The 20,541-nt window shown below is 37.6% G+C and overlaps 1 protein-coding gene across 4 annotated transcripts in view; it reads right to left on the reverse strand.

The window, feature by feature from the left end:
• Positions 1-20,541, reverse strand: part of PPP2R2C (protein phosphatase 2 regulatory subunit Bgamma) — an 82,856-nt gene that overhangs the window by 20,594 nt on the left and 41,721 nt on the right. For all 4 annotated transcript variants that reach the window (XM_072406464.1, XM_072406463.1, XM_072406467.1 and 1 more), the window contains 4 exons: positions 6,471-6,568; positions 4,841-5,006; positions 2,358-2,470; positions 1,207-1,384 (listed from right to left, as the gene is read on the reverse strand). In XM_072406464.1, the coding sequence (XP_072262565.1) occupies positions 1,207-1,384; positions 2,358-2,470; positions 4,841-5,006; positions 6,471-6,568 (555 nt within the window). The remainder of the gene's footprint in view (positions 1-1,206; positions 1,385-2,357; positions 2,471-4,840; positions 5,007-6,470; positions 6,569-20,541) is intronic.

Consider the following 20,541-nt stretch of genomic DNA (forward strand, 5'->3'; position numbering starts at 1 on the left):
TTAGGAATTGGTTTTAAATTACATTTAAAAAGATGGGTATATACCATACAAGATCTACAATATATTTTAGCAGACATTCTCAACCAGGGTCCTGGGAAACCATTATGCTTTCCCAGAAGTTGGCAGAGCCAGAGACATGAAACCAAGGATCTTTTTCTGTAAAGGTGGCAATATGACACTAATGTGTGTGGGGGCATTATTCCCACTGCAAATAGCATTTTCCTATCATTGGATTATAGCAGAATTTCCCAGAAACCTGTAATATATTTTAAAGGCTCACCAGGAGTAAAGAGGTTGAGAAAGGCTGCATATAGTTTTATTGTTTCGGTATTTTTGTTTTATGGGGAAGAACAAAATAGGTGGTATACTGGATATAATATATAAGTGTTATCATAAATGGGGTAATTTAAAAATGTTTTATTTTGACATATTAAATTTTTTTAAAATATATTCAGAATTGACTGTATACCATATGTCACAAGTTGTGAGTCATACAGCTATCCACTGAAACATCAGAGACTTGTTCAGGAGATCCTACGTTCTGTAAGCATTAAAGGCAGAAGGACACATTTAGGCCTGATTTATTAAAGCTCTCCCAGGCAGGAGTGGATACACTTTCAATAGTGAACCTCGGTGATCCAGCAAACCTGGAATGGATTTCTTCAAAGTCATTTGCTATTTACTAGCAAATGTTTTAAATCCTGGACCATATTCATTCCAGGTTTTCTGGATCACCCAGCCTCAATTATCAAGGTGTATTCTCTCCAGCCTTGGAGAGCTTTATTAAATCAAGCCCTATATCACCAGTCTGGCACAACACAACAGTCTATTGCTTTGGTTTGCATTGCATGGGTCCAATTTGCTTTAGTTTGCATTGGACAAAGTAGCAAGTAATATTTATTGTTTTATTTCCCCCAGCTTCACCTGCTCAACTTTCCTTCATTCTTCAACCTCTGGGAGAGAAGAAACTCTGACTTTCATGTACAAACATTGGGTGCCTGCACAGGCCAGTCACCAAGTGTTAGACACACAAGGAAGGGGAATAAGCACCAAACTTCTCCTTACTCAGAGGATTTGGATGCCATACTGAATGAAGAATGGAACAAAGCAGTGTATGTGTCTCCATTAAGGTGAACCCAATGCTTTGTTAAATGAACTCTCTTAAGTCATACACATATGTTCCCAGCCTTTTATATGAAAGGATACTGAAACTCCGGTCAGTGATGGCCAAGTGCCAGAGATTAATTCTGAGATCATCTGCTGACATGTACGTCTCACAGTCGCTGTTGACAGAGATGGAATTGACATGATATGTATGACCATTAGAAAATATCCTCCTGGGAGTAACTTCTACCATCAGATCCATGGGCTTTATGACAGGCACCTACAAACAGATAGAAGATCTTTTTATAAATGGACATGGTTATTTGAGTTTATTATACACATTTATACACTTGGCGAAATTGGAGAAATGATTGATTTTCTGATGGGTTGTCTACAAAGCTCACACTGTGCCACAGATTGGTGATGTCTGATAATAAACACCTCCAACTGGCTGCTTGCTATTGTGTGGCACATCAGGGATGGCCTGATAATCACAAGCTATGCTGGAAATCACTCGATTTTCTTGTTTATGGGAAGATTCAGATGGTGGATTTACTACCCTGAGGGGCCTAGAGCAAATGCTGTGTTTGTCTCTTAAATATAAAATAAAATAGAACAAACCAGTAAGTTCTTAAGTATGGGCATTAACTGCTGGGCATATCCACCCAGGTTTGCTTGGCTACAAATGTTCCTATCATCCACTAAACACATTCAATGCAAACCTAGGTGGGTGAACATTGTGTACATAGATATACCGCTAGCAATCACCACTAACAATCACCAACCAAAGGCAATGCTGCACACTGTGTACATTAGCAAGCGAAATCCAACAGCTTTCAATTGACATTTAAATAGTCAACATTTGCAAGTGCAAACAACAGGAGTACGAACCCTTCCTAGTAGCAAACTGAATCTCATCATTGCTGGTAACAATGATGATTTCCATATTTTGGTAAAATGGAATGGGGAGCAATTGGTAAATCTTTAGGGAGTCTGTATCCGTAATTGTTAAAGTTAAAAACCCCTGATAAAAAAATATCAGTAGTACCCAGTCCATAACATTGTCTCCCATATGACAAGCATTCTTGAGACAATATAAGGCAGCTGTAGGAGTACACCTATTCATTTGAATGCTACATGAACATTTCCACAGCAGAGCACTTTAGGGGAAACAGAAAACGAGTACCCCGAACCCATCCTCCATGCAATAAATGAATCATTCTGACCATACATTACCAAGTCTTTATTCTCACCTGTAATGAGGTCACTGTTGACAGGTCCTTCATCTTTCCTTCTTCATCTTTAAGGTTGTAGCCTTCCGGCCTTTTATCACGTTCACTGATTTTCCATAATTTGATTGTTTTATCTGAAATACATTAAAACAACAGTGTTACCTGCAATCATTGTGATCAATATTTGCCCTTTACTTTATGGTAACGAATAAACTGAATAAACCAGTTCATCCTGCCACCTGTTATGTTTCAGTTTTTTTATGACAAAAGCAAAATCCTTTCAATCAGCCTTTTTCAACCTCTAAGGAACTTGTAAAATAATTTTCAGGCCAGGGAATGCCTGCTATAACCATTTTGTTTTTTGGAGTAAGTGAAAAAGGTCTGTTAAATAGGTGGCCGGTTGAAAGAATACCCCACTCACAGTGCTGACTGGACTAGCACTTCTATAGATCACTAAAAACATCATAAAGCTGGCTCTAATAAGTGGTGTCATGGAGGCATTATCATATGGGAGCTTAATCAACCACATTTACACACCACTAGCAACCTCTGGAGGAACCCTGCTTGAGAATGGGCGCTTTAAAACTTTTTGGGTACGCAAAAGAATGGTCTTAATGTATGAATTCCCTTTACCTAATCCAATATCAATATTGTACAAACAGTAACTTTAACCTCCCTAGAGGTAACCCCGAGTGTGACTCGGGGTAGAAAAAAGTTGCTAAAAGCGGTAACCCTGAGTTACACAGTCTTACCTGATCCGCCGGCGTCCTGCGTCGTCCATCGCTGCGATCTCTGTCTTCTTCTCTCTTTTTCCGTCCGGCTTCTGCATCCGATGAGTCACCGGGAAATTCCCGGTGATGTCGGTGCGTGTGTACGTTGCCGGCGGGGCGGGGCGGGAAATTCAAAATCCATTTGTATTGAATTCAATACAAAATAACTGTTTTGAATGCAATACATTGGATTTATATGTGTAAAAGCAGTACACTGTTTTCAAGAACATTTTTCAAGAACAGTATATATATTAGTATGAGTATAATATGTATTTTTTTTTTTTTTTTTAATATATAGATTTTTTAATTTATTCAATTTATTATTTTTACATGATTTTGTGTTTCAAACTTTATTATACTCATACAATAATATTATACTCAGGGTTCTCCCCAGGCACTTTTAACTGGGCGCACCACCCGGTACTTTTCAGCACCCACCCGGCTGTTGCCACCCACCTAAAAATTTCTTCCCACCCGGCTTAAAAAAATTTCTGTGTTGAGCACTGATTATACTGTAAAATAAATTTTCATGAAAAACAATGTACCGTTTTTAGACATATAAAAACCGGAAAGAAATGAACCGCTAGGGAGGTTAAAAATGATTTTCAGTAATAGCTACTTAGCCATGCATGTACTAATCTAAAATTTCTGTTTATAGTTGAACATTTCTATGTTCAGATTAGTTTTTTGTGCAATACAATAGAATAAATCCATATCTGATGTACACACATTACTTTGTCATTAGGAACAAGCAAAATTTTGATCCTGATTGCATATATATATATATATATATATATATATATACTTCCAGTTGCATAACTGCAAATAATGCTGCAATGGCCGGGAAAATACATTAAAGATAAAAAAACACTGCCTAACTTCTTTCGGTATTTAAAAATTATTACATTAATAATACCTAAAGTATAAGTTACTGAAATAGTGTTCACATTAGCTCTATGTTATCCCTTTCATAGACAGACTCAGACTGGGAGAAAGAGAACCCAGAATATAAGCCATGCAGGTATTACAGCTTTAACTTGGCTGTGCCATCTGGCAGGAGCCATCAGATGATGAAACCTGCTCATAGGAAGCAGAGAAATGTGCTTCACGTCCCATGATTATGGATTGTAAAGCATTTTCTTGCTCCTCAGACTGAACACAGACATATGTGCATTGAAAGAATGTTAAAAATACTATAGTTTCCCTTTATTTGAAATTTGCCTTAAGAAAAACATGTGGATTGCCATTAATTTCTTTGCTAGTAATCTGGGTTTCTCTGGCTTCAATGCTCTCTAACCAGGACTCAAAACCATGCTAGTAGTAATATAAAAAGATAGAGCTTCTGATATGTTTTTATTTTATGTCTCAAGCATGAAAACCAATAGATTGATAAAAAAAGCCAGAAAACCAGCATATTTATGTTGCTGCAAAGAAAGTCTATGTATTTTACTATACAGGTGTGCATTAGGCAGTGGCTGATCTGGTGCATGGAACGTTAAAACCCTGGGTATGCAACCCATCCCTACTCTGTCCAAAACTTACCAAAACCTTTTTGGTTATAAATATATATATATATATATATATTTACTTTAATTTTGAGGAGTTTGGTGTTATTATACAGCACACAGAGAGTTAACTCCCCTAGTTCTGTGGATGAGAATCCAGCACTGAATACTAACAAATATGATTTTCCATATCTAGCAGCATGGTGAGGCAGATGATCTGCAATCGTACCATTTGTTGACAGAAGGGAGTGGGCTGCATTCTGCTGGGGGAGCCATTTAATCTTGTTAATTTTTTCCTCTATTTCCAAGCTTTTCAAATAATCAAATTCCGGCTCGTGGCTCTGGAATGTGCTGTATACGTTGTATTCCCCCTGACTGCATGGTTCATTCTTACACTGCACAGGAAAGAGCAAAAGAAACAAACATTTGTTATTCATCATCAGAATTAAATGAGCAGTATAATCTGGTTATATTTTTGCCTTCTCCGGTTGCTTCCTACCACCTCACCAACATGCTAATGATATTTTAAAATAAAATCTTTCCGTTTTTAGTACAAACCTTCTTTTAGACTCAGTGATGTCATCACTAGATCTCTGTGATTTTCTATGTAATTCAGGCAAATTATAGCTGGTTGGAGGGGGACAGGTGCTGTACATAGATTTTTGAAATATTACAACACCTTGTCTCAGTACTACTCCTAGGAGCCCCTGGATTTAATACAAGCAGTGGGCACATACTTGGGAAGAGTTCTGCAAATATGAAAATGCCTTGACGTGTGAATGTCAGTCTGCAATATTGGGCATTATTAGACTGCATTTGCATGCAAATCCACAAATCTGTGCTGCACTCCTATCATGCCAATGGGTGCACGCTCTGCCAATGGCGGCACAATAACAGTCCAATGATGAGTAGAAAGCCGTGACATCTAAGCAAAGCATAAACGTTTACTGATGTCCCAGATGTTTTGGGGCCCTTGATGACCCCTTTATCAAAACAATGCTACAGGACAAAACCCAAGAAACCAAGGAAGGTTATTGATGAAACTAGATTTCAAAGGATACTTGTGCATGGTTTACATTCATGCGTCCACAAAAGCTCAATTTCATAGATGTGTGCTGTGTGCTGCTACACTTTGCAGTAAAGTAGCTTGTTTATTTGAAAAGGCTACTTATGCAGGTCATGAATAATAATGCATTAACCTATTTTTGTTCACCTTTAAATTACAATGCACATGCAGTATCATGTGTTGCAACACAATGCACCCCGACCCACTCTTCTGGTAGACCTGCAGTGCATCACTCACATGGCACAGTGAACAGCACCCGCACTTGTTAATCTGTTACCATGCAACGCTGTACCAGGCGCAGTAATTCAGTATGTGCAGTGCTGCACTATATACGTGTGAATCTAGCTCCACAGCTCATTTCATAGCAATCTCCAAGAGTGGCATTGTTATCTGTTCCTGCTGCTCGTGCAGGTGCAAAGCAGGGACACACAGGTTCAATCCTTTTCAGCTAAATTATAAGGAGGAAGAGTGTCTAGAAATTAGGTCTGGCTGCATGAGAATTGTTTGTGATCTAAACAAATCATTCACACTCCATCTTTTATTTGCTGAGGTTCGCCAGTTGGATATTTACCAGCTGCTAAGATATACTTTACTTCTTATATTGTATTTCCAGATACTTGTATACATGAGGTTGGGGAGTCTGTGAAGAAAAACGCTGACTTCGTGATAGTGTCAGCTCCAAGTTACAATTATAGTTCCTGCTGTAAAGAAAAGCAGCTTGCAGCCTTTCCCATGATAGCATCCTTTGAACTCACACATAGGATAGCCGGTCGATCCTTAGAAGACGTCTTACCTCAGGCTCCCTCTGGAATATGACAACACGGCCGCCCTTGTCCCCAGTTGCCAGCAGCTCTCCAGTGTGATTAAACTCAACTGTAGAAATGATATCAGCTGCAAGAGAAGAATGGAAGTAGATGATCTTCATTAATATATAACATCCATCATAATATTAACAATAAACTACGCCGGCTTGTCACAGTGAAAGTATAATGTCTTTTTTTATTGAGTTAAAGCCCAAATCACAGAAATAGATCTGCAATCTTCCATCCATAACCTCCATTTATCCATTTTAACCTCACTTTCCTGAAACAGCAAATGTGCAGGGTGTTTAAATATGACTGTGCAGGGAATAGGCTTGTACACACATGATTCTTGCCCCGATAAGTGAACCGGCTTGTCTTTGGAAGAATCTGATATGTATACAGAGATGACTCAACCAGGGAACATCTGAGTGCCTCATGGAATCAAGAAGGAATTTTTTTTCCCTGTTGGAGCAAATTGCACCAGGGTTTTTGTTGCCTTCCTCTGGATTAACTATGTTTATAGGGTTTTAATCTGGCATATGTTTATTTCTCTAGTGCAGGAGTTGGCAAACTTTTATGGCCACTAGGCCATTTCAGGGGTGGGCGGGAGCACACTAGGCCAGACTCTGAGACCCCCCCTATATGGCTCTGTCCACCACCTGGGAACGCTCCCTGAAGGGAAATCCCTCTCCTCCCTATGCATTGCGCAATAGAGGGATTTCCCTTCAGGGAGTGTTCCCTACTTACCGCAGCGGCGGAAGTATCAATGACCGCCGCGATAAATAGGAGAGCCACAGCAAGGAGGCCGCACCGGAGCTCCGGTAGTACCTAAAGCCCCCTGGCCAATCGGCTGGCAACCCGGCTCCGGAGCCGCGCGTTGCTGTTCAGCATTAGGCCCGATCGGCCTAAAGGCTGAAGTTTGCAGATCCCTGATCTAGTGGTTGAATTTATGTCTTTTTTAACCTGACTAACTAGGTAACTAATAAATAATGATGTTTTACTTTGGCAATTGTGTAAATGAGATCACTTTAAGAAAATATTATTAGCAATGGGTGTTAGAATTTAAAATAATTTTGCTTTTTTTATTAGTTGCTCATTTTTAGAGGCATATTTCAAATGTAAAAAAATATTAGTAAAACCTTTGCTGTGTTATAAAGCAGAGGATCTGACATTCACTGAAACATTCCCTGGTAGAGAATTATTAACTACTATTGAAACACATGAACCTGGAAGATTCTCCACCAAAGAATGTTTCCAAGAATGTCAGATTCACTGCTTTATAAATAGACCACAACGTGTTATTGTCATAATACAGAATAAATCATGCAAAAAAATGTGGGCTGTTCATCGCCTGGAACATGTGTTGTTTTATTTACTCTGCTTTTGTAATTTTGTTACATTTCATAGATTGCCTAGAAAATAAAATAGGAAAACAGGGTTGGTTTACTCAAAGACTCTTGGCTGTTCACTTACTAAATTTAGTTATCATTCTGAAAGGGACAAGTCTTCATTTTGCAAAGAATACTCAATCACATGCAGGGAAGTGTAAAATAACAGAAATTATCTGCTGAAGGCAGCAGATTCACCTCATTTATTAAACCAAAGGAAAGTCTAAACAATATATGTATTACTCTTTTATCTCATAGTACTGCCAAGTTATCAATAAATCAACAGGCCTAAAGCTGAAACATTGAAATTTCTGGTCTGTAAGGGGTGCAGAGATATGGGTACTAAATTGATTGCATTGCACAATTAATGGAGGAGTAACACATCAAAATATGAAGTTTTGTAAAAAAAAAAGAGTTTCTTCTCTTTTTTATTACAACCATAAAACTCTGATTAGGTTAAATTCTCAATATAAGCACTCAGCAAACATACTAGCATGGCCTATTTTATTATCTTCAAAACTACAGCAAATAACCATTCAGAATAAATTTTGCTAGGCTATATACTTTGATTTTGTTAGGGAATCATTTCAAGTGACAAAAATAGTTTATCTTAAAAAACTCCTATTTTCCAGTACTAGTAATATGAATGTGTAAATTGAACTTTTCTTTCATTTTCCTTCACCCAGCTGACAAGATCTATGGCAGCTGGGAACATAATGGGGGACATTTAACAACACTGATCCTAAAATGCGGTAGCTTATGCTAATTAGAGACAACACAGTGTCGGGTGGCGCTTTATCGATCTTAATTATCATGCTCGGCAGGAAGGAAGCCGCAAACATCTGCACGGCTATTCTCTGCTGGGATATCATTTGCCTTTTACCATGTTAAACAAAGCCTGGAAATTGAGTGCAAAAATCTGCAACCTCATAAAAAGATGTTTTATCATTTCAGAGGAAACTATATAAGTTGCAGAAGCTAAACTTACTATAGATGACCTGACAGTTGTAATAGCTTTAGGATATAAATCTGTTTACTTGTAACAAAATAATGCTGATGCAAACTTTGCATTGTAATTGAAGCAGAGCCCTGTATATACTGATAATTAGACTTTGATTACCTGCCTGCTTGCAATCTTTTCTGTAATTAATACTGAGCTGAATGGTGCAGAGGACAGGCTCCTGTGTTCCCTGCAGCGTGTCGTGGTTGCTCCAGCCAATCTTTAGAACAAAGAATTGGCCTAGAGGTCAGTGGAAGGAACCACTGATTGCACCAGGGGACCAGGAGATTGACATAGCTGGATGTTGCAGACTTTAGTTGACTTCCTGATCAGAGTGGCATTCGGGTATGTGGGCAGCAGGAGAGGAAAGTATCTACTTTCTACTTTTCAGGTACAGCTTTAGACTAGTGATATAATTTCTTGAATTTCCTATTACATTAATTCACAATTCATGAACAATATTGACATTCTAAGATCCATTTTTTATTTCAACATCTGCCTCCAGAGCATGTTATTTAGTTAATAGGAATTTGTATTCTATCATTTATTTTTACATTTCGAAGTGGAAGCAATGTGTCTTGCATCTATGTCATTCAAAATGAATACTTTTTTATTTCAACATGATTCTAATTTACATTTAAAGTTGGCAAACTAAACAAACTGTTGTGTTGTATTGTAATGTGCAGCAGAGTACATTGTGCGGTGTGTAAAAATTCAAGATTTATGTATTACGGTCATCACTGAACTGTTCCCATAAGCCATGCCACAGTCGTACAAGCAGACATCCTTTACAGTCAGTCTAGCTAGAAGCCAATAAAAAGAAAAGCTCTGGTCTAGTAAAAACACTTTCCAGGGTAAGACAAATCACTGCTGGAATTGTAAAGCTTAATTGTTTTTCATTTTGTAGGGCATATAGAATAACGTAGGTTTTTTTTTGCCTAAAACATTAAGGACAGAGCACAAATGATAGTGCAGAACCAATAAAAACCATAAAATATAGTAGGCAAATCACCTTCAAGTCAGTCCTTACAATTAAACAAGAAAAAGGATAACTACCATGACAGTGACCAGCTTAGAATTAATGGAAAGATTCAGAGCTTCAGACCCCAAATCCCGCTCTTGCCTAATTCCTAAGTGTTTCTGGAAGTCTACTGCCCCTTTGTCAGGGACTTTTGTAGTCATATAATTTATATAACCTCTATATTGACTCTGAAGGACATCAAAGGACTATCTGTGGCCGAGCAAACTCCTGGTGAATATGTTCGATTTCTGATGATGTGGTTTTGCTATCTATTAGTCCAACTGATGAGATTTTTTATGATTCCTATTCTGAGAACACAACAAGAAGAGAGGGTAACTCTCTTCAATTAGAGGAAAGTCCTCTCTTAGACAACTGTCACTAAAGCAAGCATTTTTTATAAACTTATCTGCTGAACTGAAAACTCTGCTTTCTGTAAGCTTCCCATATTGTGTTGAAGCTGGAGTAATATAGACAGAGACAACCATTTTTCTGCCTTGAAGACATCCAGCATCTTCTATTAATTTCCCCCTAGCATTACTGTCCTTGGTATACCTTTTTTATTGATTGGATTTCAGTTCATTATATCATGGGCCCAGCTTCACATGAAGGATTTATCTAGTCTGCCTTGGCATGGGCTTTCTCCACAAATTTAGACATTTTGATATCTGCATAACCCCACCCAAGAACCAGCTCAGTGCTTACATCAGGGTTAAGGGAAATTAAGACAGTTCAAAAGTAATTATGATAAATAAGATATTATTAGCCGTCATTTAGTTGGGACATAAAATGTGCTAAAAATTCTCAAATTACCCCGCTAATCATAACAAAGAAAATGGCTTTAGGTTTATTTAGAAGCCACTTTCCTCTGCTGCTAATACTTACATTGCCTATGCTCTTCTACCTTCTTTTCACTCCCCACATCCTCATGTGCATTGTTTTAGAAACTCACATGTTCACTCATAACTGGAAGAACAGGCTCCAGGTAATATTTCACTGAGCTGAACAGGGTATTGCAGAAATATAGGGAAGGTACAGTAAGTATGACCAACAGAAGCTCAAGTTATCAAGCAGACCAGAAACATTGCCCGAAATAGGGAAAGGTTAGCTACAACTATGGGCCTAATTTATTAAGCTCTCCAAAGCTGGAGAGGATACACTTTCACAAGTGAAGCTGGGTGATCCAGCAAACCTGGAATGGATCTGGTCCAGGATTCAAAACATTAGCTAGCAAATAGCAGATGACTTTAACAACTCCATTCCAGGTTTGCTTGATCACCCACCTTCACTGATGAAAGTGTATCCTCCCCAGCCATGAAGACCTTAAATAAATATGCCAATTCCCATCCCATTAAGACATCATGATGATCAATGATGTAAACAATGGTATTTTATCTAATGGGGGGCTCAGTATTGACCTGGACCTGTTTATCTAAGAGATGTTAAGAAATTATTTTTTGCAGTAGGCAAGGATTGAAGGAAAATTCAATTTTTTCCCGTCCTCTTTTGTCCCAAAGTCAACAAACACCAGAAAAGATACAGACAGCAATAAAAGCCTAACAGAGCTAAACTCATCAACACAAACATTAAGAATCAAATAATAAAATAGTACAATCACAAATAGGTTTTGCAGAATGTTGAACATCACTGACTTGTTGACTGAGAATTCCAAATTCTCCTACAGATGTTCTATGCTCATTAGTCACGGATAATAGGTGGATAGTTCTGTGCCCAATGGCTCACAGCAGAATATTTTATAACCCTCTCTAGACAATGTGCCATGGAAATATGAGAACTATCAATAATGTTTATCACTTCAGGGGTGTGCTGTTATTACCCGGATTTGTCTTGTAACATGCCGATGAAACAGAACAAAGGAAGCAAATTTCATTCAACAGCTGCAGTGAAATTATAGGAATAGTGAATGGTTCAAGAAAACTAGTCACTAAAGCGGCAAGACTAACCAATTGGACACTAGTATTGTGATCAGTGCAGTTGAGAAATGTAGGGAAAGGCCTGGGTGGACATATTGGCCCTGATTTATTAAAGTACTCCAAGGCTAGAGAGAATACACTTTCATCAGTGAAGCTGAGTGATCCAGCAAACCTGTAATGGGTTTCTTAAAAGCAATGTGCTATTTGTTTGCAAATGCTTTTAATCCTGGACCAGATCCATTCCAGGTTTGCTGGATCACCTAGCTTCACTGATGAAAGTGTATTCTCTCCAGCCTTGGAGAGCTTTATTAAATCAGTCCCAATGACTGGTGAAGGTGACCAATATTGCCTTTAAACTTATTAAAAGGTACATTCTGATCAAAGAATACATTTTGCAGGTGCAGCCTACCAGGTCTAGCTTTTACCACCTTTATGACCCTTTATAAAGTGCCCTTGTAGTACTACTATTGATCCTCTATTAACTATTTATTTCTTATGGGGAATCTGTACTATGCAGGAAAGATGTAGGTACAACTCTTCATAGTAAAGAAAAGGGCCATGGCATGCATATGTAGGATAAAAAAGTTGCAGAAAAGTCAGGTTTTACAGATAGAATGTGTGGATCTAGGAATGGCCATACAGTAAAGATCTCGGTAACTGCGCAAAGTTATGCAGCCATGTGGAACCATGCAATAAAGAACACTTTGCACCTAGGGTATAAGACTTAAGGTAAGACGTGCTGTTCCATACTGTCTTTATTTTCAGTAAAGATGTGCAGTGCATTCAGCAAAGACAAAGGAACAATCAGTATACAATTTTAGTATCTTCCCAAACCTTTTTAAGCAGTAAGGAGAGAGTTTTACTATCCATTACCCTGGTAATGCCTGGCACTCATTTTTGATGAGTTGGCCAGACTGTACTGCCATGAAAGGCACTTTGTGAAAAAGTATGACAGTAGTATGATGTTTATTGGTAGCGACACTTCCAGCAGACATAGACTCGGGCAATCTTATCCATCAAAAACTGTAAGACAAAGCAACTGCATATTATGTTACTTACTAGGCATTCTGCAGCTGCTCTTTTGTCTAACTCACCGCCATCCATTGCACAGTGCTGCAAAACTGTAATACAGACACATAAGCAGTGGAGAGGAAGAAAAGATGCTGCAAAACTTCCTCATACAGTATAATCCATTTAATAAATGTAGGGATAAGTAAAATGTACATATAAGTAAGATTTATACTAGATTAAACTACTGTGAGGGTACAAGAACAGGGTGTTGCCTAGACATTGCATTCTTTAGAACGGTATTTGGACAGGGTAGTAAATGGTAGAAACTTGGTGTTTGAAGTCACCAGGACAGCAATGAGATCCTGTAACCTTTGCTGTAAAAATACTCCAAAAGTGAAGATATGCTGCAGACTGTTTTGTTTTCAAGATAAACACCACACAAGAAGGCCCTTCCCACTATCCATGATCTTTCTGCATTCTATAGAGAAGCACAGAGACATTATTGGGTCTAAAATAAGGTATGTAATAAAAATGGAAAGGTTTTAAGGAAATAATGTCACTGACATGTTGATTAGAGAGTAGGGAAGAACCAAGAAAGGTAAAATATAGCCAAATTAAACTTCAGCTTTCAGTAAACCACCAATGTGATATTTATAGTGAAATTAAGCTACGTCAGTCTACATCTCTTTTGCAGGCACAATTTAATTATTAGAGATAGAATAGGCTGAAAATAATGTCCCTGCCTTCCTAGACCCAGTAATGCTAATAACACAATCAAATCCCAGGCATTCTACCAAGAGAAAATAACACTGTAACAGCCATCCAATGAATTATGCATAAAGACAGATAGAAAAACATTGAAGGAAATAATAGAAATGTCAAGTTATGTAGAGTTAATGTTTTATGTTCCTCTACAAGTGTTTTACAGAGACGCAGAAGATTGTGTGACGCTGATCATAAATGCAAACCAACTACAGCTTTGGAAGGGAGACTTGTGTAATAAATCTGGATGAAGGAAGATCCAGGAGGAAACCAACAGATAAATATCCTAAAGGCATGAAAGTATTTTTGTACATTTAATGTAGAAATCCATTAATTCCTACAGGTATGGGGCTAATTTACATTTATGAACAAATATTTAGTGTGTTATTTAAGACATGTGGAAATGCTGAAAATTTTACACAGGTCAGATTAGTCTGGTGGAAAGTTAGAAAGACTTGTTTTGATGAATGGAAAGATAGCCCGACAGTAGAAAAGAATAGATAGATAGAAAGGAAAGGAAAATAAAGCAAAGGGACGGAAAAGAAAGGAAACAAAAGGAAAGAAAAATAATAGAAAAGAGAGGGAAAAAAATGGACTTCTTATATGTAAAAATGGGTCAAAATGCAACAAACTAACTTAAAAAAGTACTTTTGTTTCACAATGATGCAAATCTCATAAAATCTTGAAAATTATTTTGCCCTTATAAAGTTCAAATGAATACAACACAGCATTTTCTTCATTCATATCACGGCATTCTGGTGTAGTAATACCTAGCAATGGGATGGCAACTCATGAAAACTTAAAAAAATTGTGTTACTGTGCTTTAAAATAGTGTGTTCCAATGCACATGCTACCCCATACCTGGAAGAAACAAGTATTTTGCATTTACCATTACCATTTAGTATTATCTTTACTGGTACAGAACAGTGGGGTAAGGGGGACATGGGGTCACTGGAGAGGGGAATGGGCCAGGGAGAGGGGGCTTTTAAAAAATACATAACTTCAATTTCAAATTTCAGAATTCAATGCAAACTTTTGGTGTTTGTAGCACACCAGTTTCGCAAACAAATGTTAACATTCACAGGCCTCTTGTTTAGCTTGCAAGATTTTATATCGCCAGTTCTTCTCCCATGGTAGTAACATTTTTCCATCATAAAAAGTCACACCCAGTCTTATGTCCCAACCCTTAGCAACAGATACCCAATCCTACATTTACTTCCTCCACTCATCGTCATAATTTATCCAACACAAATAAAATCACTTTTGGTCTAAGGTCTTTTTTTTTGCTCATTTAATCATTTTATACCTGAATACCCTAATTTAAAAAAAGTAGAAACTAACTTTCTTTAACCTCCAGCAAGCATTTGGGGTTATTCATGCCCCAATCTTCCATCTCTTAATACTATGCAATTAATCCAGTAAAGTAGGGATATTATCTGGGTACAAGAATTTCTGAATGAGGATTCTATCATTAATCATTGTATACCCTTCTGGAGATCTACCAAGGAGGCCAGTCCAGAAATCACAGGGGAGAGAACTTTTAAAAAGCCTAAATAATTTAACCAGGGTTTTATTTTTTATAATGCCACAAACGCAGCTCTGTATCTCATTTGTAACCACAAATCAGCATTCATATGACTTAACCAATGGCCTCATCTTTATTGGTTTCCAGTACCAACAGACAATCACTTTAAAATGTGCCATTGGTTTTCATGCTTTGGGAGAAAGGGCCACAAGGAGGTGCTACGGCTTGCACAGAAGTGGTGTGAGCCCTGAGAAGGGCTAAGGCACAGAGTCTAAGCAGTAACCAGGTCTTTTCCAGAGCCTCTAGTTGTGAGGATGTTGCGCTGCTGGTTACTATAAGGTTGCGGTCCATGGGCACACCAGGGTGGGCAGGAAAATACACGGTATCATATTACTAGGGGGAAAAACTGTCAAAGAAGGCCTGGGACAAGGCAGGCCGCAAGCAAGAAAGGTCATGTCACAACCCATGGGTCAAATACCAGAGACTCAGGAAATAGACAACGGTGACACAGGGGCCACTGCTGACACAGGGAACACAGGAGGCACTGGAAGTGACAAGAGGCACAGGTGACACAGGAATGACCACAGACAGAGAAGAACACAGGAACAGCACAAGGGAACTGGCTGGGAAACAAAAAACAGGGCAACCAGGGGTTAACAGGGACAGGGGTTAACCAGGAGCTGGACAGGGAAAAGGACTGAAATAAACAACGGGTGTAGAGGAATTGCTCAGCAGAGCTAGGGGGCTTGACACTAGTGGAGACACCGTACACTAACTTCTGCTGCATCTGAGCTAGGTAAATAGCCAAGGATGATTAAGAAGCTATTTTCCAATTGGCCAGCGGGATTGGCGAAACTGATAAAACTTGGGAGCGTAGGCACGCCCAGGGTCAGAACTGCCTGCATGCGCAGGAGAGGGGCGCTTGCGCATTAGCAAGCAAGAGGTAGGTGTGACATTGGTAATATGGACTGCTAGAAAATGCCATATCCTTGAGTATATCCTCCCCCTTTTATACATATTTCCCTTCACTGAAAAATGCTAAAAATGTATTTTATATACCATGTATACTCAAGTATAAACCAATATTTTTTGGACCCAAAATGTCATTAGAAAAAGAATCTTGGTTTATACTCCAGTCACACCACTAGATGAGGCTGTGTGCGCAAATAAAGTATATTCCCAACTCTTGCCAAGAAAATTAAATAAAAATATAGATATGGGATAACCCTGGCTAACACTATTTTTTAATTAATTGGGTTTAGGTTTTGCCCATTATCCTTTAGTTAGACTACTGAATTAGTATATAGCACCATACTGTTCTTTATAAATATATTACCCAAACATTAACTATATAGTGTCTCCTTCATTTCTTGGTTGTTAATGAAGGAGACACTATTTCTTAATATCAATTGCTTAAGATAACGTTTCAGAGATTCCTAGGGATAGCCCCGGGGGTCCTATTTTTGTAATAAATTAATTAGAGTGTTTCTTCATCTTCAAGCAATTTACCATTAAATGTGCACTATTTTTTTTGTTCACGCACATTTAAGCATGCTTGTGTCAGGACTACCAGAGCGTGCTCAAAATATGTAATATTACCAATAATAATAAAATTTATCCCCTTGTAATGTAGATGTTGTTGTAAAAGAAAATAATTTATTCACAATTATGCTGTCTGAAAAAAATATATAATTCCTGTGACCCACATGCTTTATTTTTTATACTTTAATCCACACAATTATAAATCTTTAGTTGTTATCCCTTATTTTCTTATAATATGGGTAACCTAGGGCTCAAGCCTTATTATTTCAATTAATGATGTCACACCCCATCATAAAGCAATATATGAAAAAGTATGCAATTAAATGGGATTTTAGCAGCATCCTTTTATTTTCATGTTTAATGCTAATAAAGTTAAATGTGTTAAAGAATTCCATTCCCAATTACCCAATGTTGCCAGTCCCGTAATATGAATAATAAAAGAAATGAGTATATAATACCCAAACACAGAAAAGGGGTTTGAGTAATATATATTCATTCCATTTGTTTTATAGCTAATAATTTATATATGCTTTGGTTAAAATTCCAATAAATTTATTAATACAATTGCACCATATCAATACATAATAAACAGAAAACTTCCAGTATCTGTACTGATTTGCTGATTGTTTGCTGATAAATGATAAAGACTGGCTGATAAAAGTGTAACTGTCATTCATATACATTTTATCTTACTCCTTTCATTATTGTCTCACTGATATTTACCCGACGCGTTTCGTAGAAACAATCTGATTCATCGGGAGTGGTTGAGTCACATAAACATATGAACATATTTTACTATACTTACTTAACTTTGCACTTTTATTATTGCAGGTATGATAATCAGAGGTAAATATTCATACAATATTTAAATTGCTTCTACAAATAATTTGCAGAACCATGTTACTACCCAACATAAAGCGCAGCATTTCCTATTTTACACCTTAGCAATAGGCTCGTGTTGAGGCTTGTTTTAAGGTTTGTCTAAATGGGATTGCACCTCTCGTGGGTGTTCACTCATAAATCCCCAAGTCCCCAAGAGACATAAAAAACCCTTATTCAAGCCACTAAGATCCACTCATAAATAATATCAACTCTTGAGTTGACCCTTCTATAAACATGTTATTACCAAGCCCCAATGCATGGAAAAAAAATTCCTGAACTTCGTTTGGGCAACACAATGCAACACAACCCATGTAAATATACAAATATGCATTTCAGATCCCTATTGTGCAGGTTTGTTAGTTGATACCACATATGTGTAATGGGATGATTATTGTAACACATGTTACATGACTGATAAAACATGAATTATAATGCACATTACTGCAAGCACACAGGTGGCAATGAATTATGATTTGTGTATAGATGACTGATAAGCTTTAAAATGATTATATTTTCAATACAGACTGCTGTGATCTACACAAACACATATCTAATATAATAATCTGTTCACTCTTAACGTTATGGCCACCTGTGATGTCACTGTAGTATGTTTTTGCTATTGAGTAATGTATAAACAAAGACATCTAGATTCAAAAGATGCATTTTCCACCCACATTCAGCACTGACGCAAGCAAGACAAATGAGGCTTCAAGACACACATAAAATTGGGAGTATTTCACACCACTATAGTGTGCTAGTTTTGAACACAGTACTAGCTGCACAGAAAGTGCCAAGTAACCAAGTTTGTCAATTTGGGTCTCCACCCGACAAGTTTCGCCTAATCGGCTTCCTCAAGGGATACAGCGAGTAGTGCAAGCTACAATATTGAGACTTTTCCATCAGACTTTTTCTATCATAATTTTCATTTAACAACCCTGGTATCACCAATTTGAACCAAATTTTGCTGATACTGTAAGTCACTTCAAATTTTTCTACTATTTATCCAACGCATATACAGCATTATTAAGGAGACACTACTTAAATATACTTACTTTCATATACTACAACCAATCTTAACTTTAGGTTTTCTTGTGTCAGTATGCATAGCGCACATATCTGTGACAAATTTTGTTTTATTTCATTATTTTTTATTGATTTTGTTTATTCTATGTATCATATTTATATTGTTTTGAATCATAACTCATCTCATCTCAACATCTTTTAACTTCTTAGTTTGCAATTCCATATCACAACCATAGAAATTTTTACTTTATTCCTTATGTAAACTGTTTCTGCATATACATATGTCATGTGTATATATATGATGTGTATATGCATTAAGCTAAACATACTTTTTCTGATTATTGTAGCTTGTTACACTACTCTCCGTATCCCCTGAAGAAGCCAATTAGGCGAAATGCGTCGGGTGGAGACCCAATTGACAAACTTGGTTACTTGGCGCTTTCTGTGCAACTAGTAATCTGTTCAAAAACGAGCACACTATAGTGGTGTAATATGCTCTTATGTATATCAATTATTTTGTGAATTATTAAACTTTTTGTTTTATCAGTAACTACAAAATAAATGCTATAAAAGCCTCTCTTTCTCTCTACTGGTTCTTGATCATTTCACTATGAGGCTTGGCAATTACCAGAACAATATGGCTATTATTTTTTTATTATTTTAACTCTATCGCTCAAACGATCGTATCTATTGTGTGTACAATATCTACGAACGATCGTGTCGTTAACTCTATGTGCAGGATCGGTGCTATACAATCGTTCGTATATATCGTGCATAAGCCGTAGTCATGGACTTATGCAGGAAGAACTAGAAAACTATTTTATGATAATCTGAATCCTCTATTATTCATTACTCGCAGGAGCCTCTTTTATGTATATAGATCAGTTATCCAGCACTGCAATCTGTGCCAACTGCCTGCTTGCCCACCTCCAGGGTCTGAATGGTACCCACCACAGGGCAGCCATTAAGAAGAGTCCACAAGGGCATCTGGGGAAGAACCTTCTTTTTATTAATCAAGGCCTGTGTGTGTGAAGGAGTAGATAAAAAGATTTATAATTATGTCTTTATTTCATTTTACTTAATTTTTCTAAAGCCAGACCCATTGGCTTGAGTTTTAGAAGTCAAAGATAATCTGATGTGAGCTGCTTGACTTTACACACTGTTCACCAGATTTTGAGCGTGCATAACAATATCAAATAATAGACTATCATGGTTGACAGCAATATAAACAACTACTGGTTCTTTTTTTCAACTGGTATGCACTCCGATGAGCAGTGCTCAAAGTCTGAACATTGACAGGCCAGCAGCTTTTTTAGTTTCAGGTGACCCCTAGGACTTCAGCTAAAAAGGGGCATGCACAAATTAAATTTGTTCTAATAAGAATAAATATTTAGATTTTTTTCATAACTCAGTTGTACAGGGTTTAGGGCCAGTTTTAGGGTAAGACGTAACTTGGCAATTATGCAGTGTCACCACCTTTTTCAGAACCCCAATTGACAGAATGACAGGAGTGCAGAAAGCTAAAATAATGTGCTATGGGGTCTCCCATTTTAAATCTGCCTGGGGCTCCATTTTGTCTTGTTGGAATGACCATACTCGAAATGAATTATCCCAAGACTTTATCCTTTGACTTTGCCCCTGCCCAGGCACTGTGTTGGCCCCATACAGTTATACATATATATTGCTTGTCATAATGTCCAAACATGTTACCATACTTCATGGCTGAAAAAAACTGTGAAAACAGAAAAATAATGCTGGAACCTACTAAACTTAACCTACTCTTTGCCTATGCCATCCTTTCCAGCTACACACTTTCACCTTTCCTCCACATCCACACAGCTTCAAATCTGCCACTGGGGGTGAGGAGCAATACTTAGTACTTCTGGGTATAGGGTAATAAAATATTCACTCCACTTTCACCTATATGACATCAATGGCTTAGTGAGTGGCCATCTTGAGTGCCAGGGGAGATAAAG

Source organism: Pyxicephalus adspersus, chromosome 3 (genome assembly GCF_032062135.1).
Source record: "Pyxicephalus adspersus chromosome 3, UCB_Pads_2.0, whole genome shotgun sequence".
NCBI classification, from domain to species: domain Eukaryota; kingdom Metazoa; phylum Chordata; class Amphibia; order Anura; family Pyxicephalidae; genus Pyxicephalus; species Pyxicephalus adspersus.